This window comes from Nelumbo nucifera, chromosome 1 (assembly GCF_055504915.1).
Source record: "Nelumbo nucifera cultivar China Antique chromosome 1, China Antique-T2T, whole genome shotgun sequence".
Classification (NCBI taxonomy): domain Eukaryota; kingdom Viridiplantae; phylum Streptophyta; class Magnoliopsida; order Proteales; family Nelumbonaceae; genus Nelumbo; species Nelumbo nucifera.
In genome coordinates this window covers 8,396,071-8,399,002 of record NC_142649.1, presented here as the reverse complement: position 1 = coordinate 8,399,002, position 2,932 = coordinate 8,396,071, and the positions used below count along the sequence as shown (strand labels likewise).

The window sequence follows — 2,932 nt, the reverse complement described above, 5'->3', positions numbered from 1 at the left end:
CATATGACACCCGATGATGAAATCGATTGAATGCGCTCTTTAACGTCCGCAGAGTTTATAAGCATGATGTCCGTGCATACCTGGAATGCGACCTAGGTTTGAACCAGGCCCGGCCAGCGGTTCGCCAATGTAGATGCTTTTATTTGTTTTCTTCTTTCCTTTCGAGTTTCGATGCCAATGTAGATGCTTTTTTTCTGCTTGTTGTTTTGTTACTCATTAATGTAAAGAACAATATATACGACAAAGAAGCCTTAAATGTTTGTCGAGGACATAATGATGACAGAGCCTGACGACCAGTTGCCGTGTTGCACGTATTTACTAACATTTGGATCCATTAGTTATAGTTGATATAGCTTGATTTCCCCTTTCTTTTATTTGTTTCTTTATTAATTTTAGGAAATCAATAACTCAGTGGTAACAATGCGAAACTGCACTCATTTTCTTAGGCAGTCACATTTCAAAGACACCAATTTAGCTATAAATCCGTCAATGTTCTTATCTGAACTTCCACCTTCATCCACAGCTTCCCTGGCCAGATTCTTCCATTTTATGGCATTCTTCTTGATCTGTTTTCCTCTTTCTCCCTCCATGACTTCGACTATGCACCGTTCTACTTCTTCCCTACTTACAATCCCCTTATCATCAGGCCGAGCTCTGACTCCGATGCGCCATACATCCATGACAAGCTTCGCATTTGTGGTTTGGTCTGTCCACTGCGGCATCCCCACCATTGCTACGCCTGTGCTCAGTGCCTCCAGAGTTGAATTCCACCCACAATGCGTAATGAAGCAGCCTATTGCCTCGCGAGCTAAAACCTCCAATTGGGAGCACCATCTAACAATCAATCCCTTCTCTGCTGTCTCCATTAAAAACTCTCCAGGAAGTTTATCGTCCTGATCAGATCTCAACACCCATAAGAAGTAGGTGTTGCTCCTTCTCAAGCCCCAAGCTATTTCTTCAATCTGCTCCGCACTGAGAGCTGCCATGCTGCCAAACGACACATAAACAACTGATCTCGCAGCCCTCTTGTCCAGCCAGTTCATACAACTGCCCTTGTCTGGCTTGAAGAGATTCAGACCGTAATCCTTGTCACCTGCCACCCTTTTGTCTAGGTACATGGATGGTACTGCTGGTCCAATTGTTAGCAACGGCGTCGGCAAGCGTTTTGTCATCCACTCCACCACCTGATTGCAATTCAACAACATAGTGAATACGCTAGAAATTAAACTATCAATCAATCTTTAATTGAATAATATTGTTTTCTCTGAGCGATCGAGCTAGTCTGTTATGAAATAAATTAAGTAGTGTTATTTGAAGGTTGTAGAGCAATTTGATACAATACATATACTGACCTCACTCTCTAATTCGTTGAAGGAGTTGGCGAGAATCCAATCTGCATTCTCCACATTAGAGAATTGGTTTAAGACCATCGTGGTGTACGCTGGATATGAGGCTGATACAGAAATTAAAGATGGCCGGTCCATAACTTCCAGTGGTGGCAATCCAGGAATGGAGATAATTGAGTCTGAAACTGGGACCTTGAGTACACCCTGATGGACATGGTTGTATATGCTGTTAACAGCACAAGATTGAGTGAAGAATGGAGCTCCAAGTAAGCCAAACTGTTTAGCTACATCCAAAGCCCAGGGCATGAAGGGATCATATACAAGGCAATTGACGGGGTGGCCAGAGCAGTTTTGCTTCTTGATGAGATCAGTCAAGGTTTGAGAACCCACTTCTTTAAAACGTGTGAGGTAGGCTTCAATACTTTCTGCTTGGACAAAACCCCCTTCATCATACCCATCAGAAATTGTCTGGACTTCAATGGAATCCAATTCCATTTGCATAGATTTGGAGATGAAGAAGGTGGTTACAAGGGTGGCTTTAAGACCTTTGAAGGCTAAGCGCTTACAGAACTGCAGCATGGGATTGATGTGGCCTTGGCATGGGTAAGGGAAACCCAAAACATGGGCTCTATAATCCCTCTTTTCTTTCTCCATTCTTTTTCTCTGGTCTCTACCTCTCCTTTCTCTACAAAGTTTTACTACAAGATGGTCTCTTATTTATAGGATTAGGAATCCTTTGTATGACAAAGAAGTCTCTGGACTTTATTTTAAGGTGAAGTACTTATTAGTTCTATCCAGAGGTTATGATATACATCTCCTCTGTTTCTACTTCATTAAAATCATGAAAGATGCCCCATGGGCTGTTTGGGGCTGTTTCTTATTCCAACCTCTATATACAGTGTTCTTTTTCTTGATTTTGAGAGGGGGAAAACCAAGAAACACGTTCTTTTTTTAGATATATGGGGTACTTACTGGGGTAAGTGATACCCATCTCTTACGTGCCAAAATAACTTTCCTACTTGTGGGAAAGGTGACAACACTTGAATGACAAAAAAATGCCCCTTTAAATATTAGACTTTTATGGCTAAAATGTTCATTACCTTATTTACATAGGAAATAAAAGAACATGGGTAAATACACTTACCTCGATAAATCTTTCCTAAGTAAATACATTTACCCAAATAAATAACTTACCAAAAAGCAAACAGAGCCTTAAATTAAAACAAGAAAACCAGACATAAAATACAAAGTGGGGTGAAAAAAAAAATCACCCAGCACTCCCCTCCCACAATAGAAATACTTGTTAATTGCATACATCTATAATACTTGTCTTAGTTTTGTTTTGGTACAAGTCAAAAATGTTAAAATTGATTGTATAACCTCAACTTATATCTTTATTCTTTATTATACATAAACCATTAGTCTAGGAATCTGAAATAAAATATTGCGTTACATTTAGACTGTATTTGGTATGGGAAGGAGCGGCAATTTGATGGTCAGCAGTTTTAACCGATAATAACGAGATAGGACTAGCATTCTTGGCTGTGTAGGGGGCTGTGGAATCAATGATATACAACATTTTAGGC

At 40.2% G+C, this 2,932-nt stretch overlaps 1 protein-coding gene across 1 annotated transcript; it reads right to left on the bottom strand.

The window, feature by feature from the left end:
- Positions 1-342: 342 nt before the first annotated feature.
- On the bottom strand, positions 343-2,541 carry LOC104586812 (UDP-glycosyltransferase 74F2-like). Its single transcript, XM_010244173.3, has 2 exons — positions 1,353-2,541; positions 343-1,184 (listed from the first exon to the last, which is right to left on the bottom strand). The coding sequence occupies exons 1-2, from the start codon at positions 1,998-2,000 to the stop codon at positions 435-437; spliced, it is 1,398 nt and encodes a 465-aa protein (XP_010242475.1). The 5' UTR covers positions 2,001-2,541; the 3' UTR covers positions 343-434.
- Positions 2,542-2,932: the final 391 nt, after the last annotated feature.

Coding starts and splice junctions, on each gene's coding strand:
- LOC104586812 (XM_010244173.3), bottom strand. CDS start 2,000: ATGGAGAAAGAAAAGAGGGATTATAGAGCCCATGTTTTGGGTTTCCCT. Junction 1,185..1,352: donor TCAACGAATTAGAGAGTGAG/GTCAGTATATGT, acceptor AATTGCAATCAG/GTGGTGGAGTGGATGACAAA.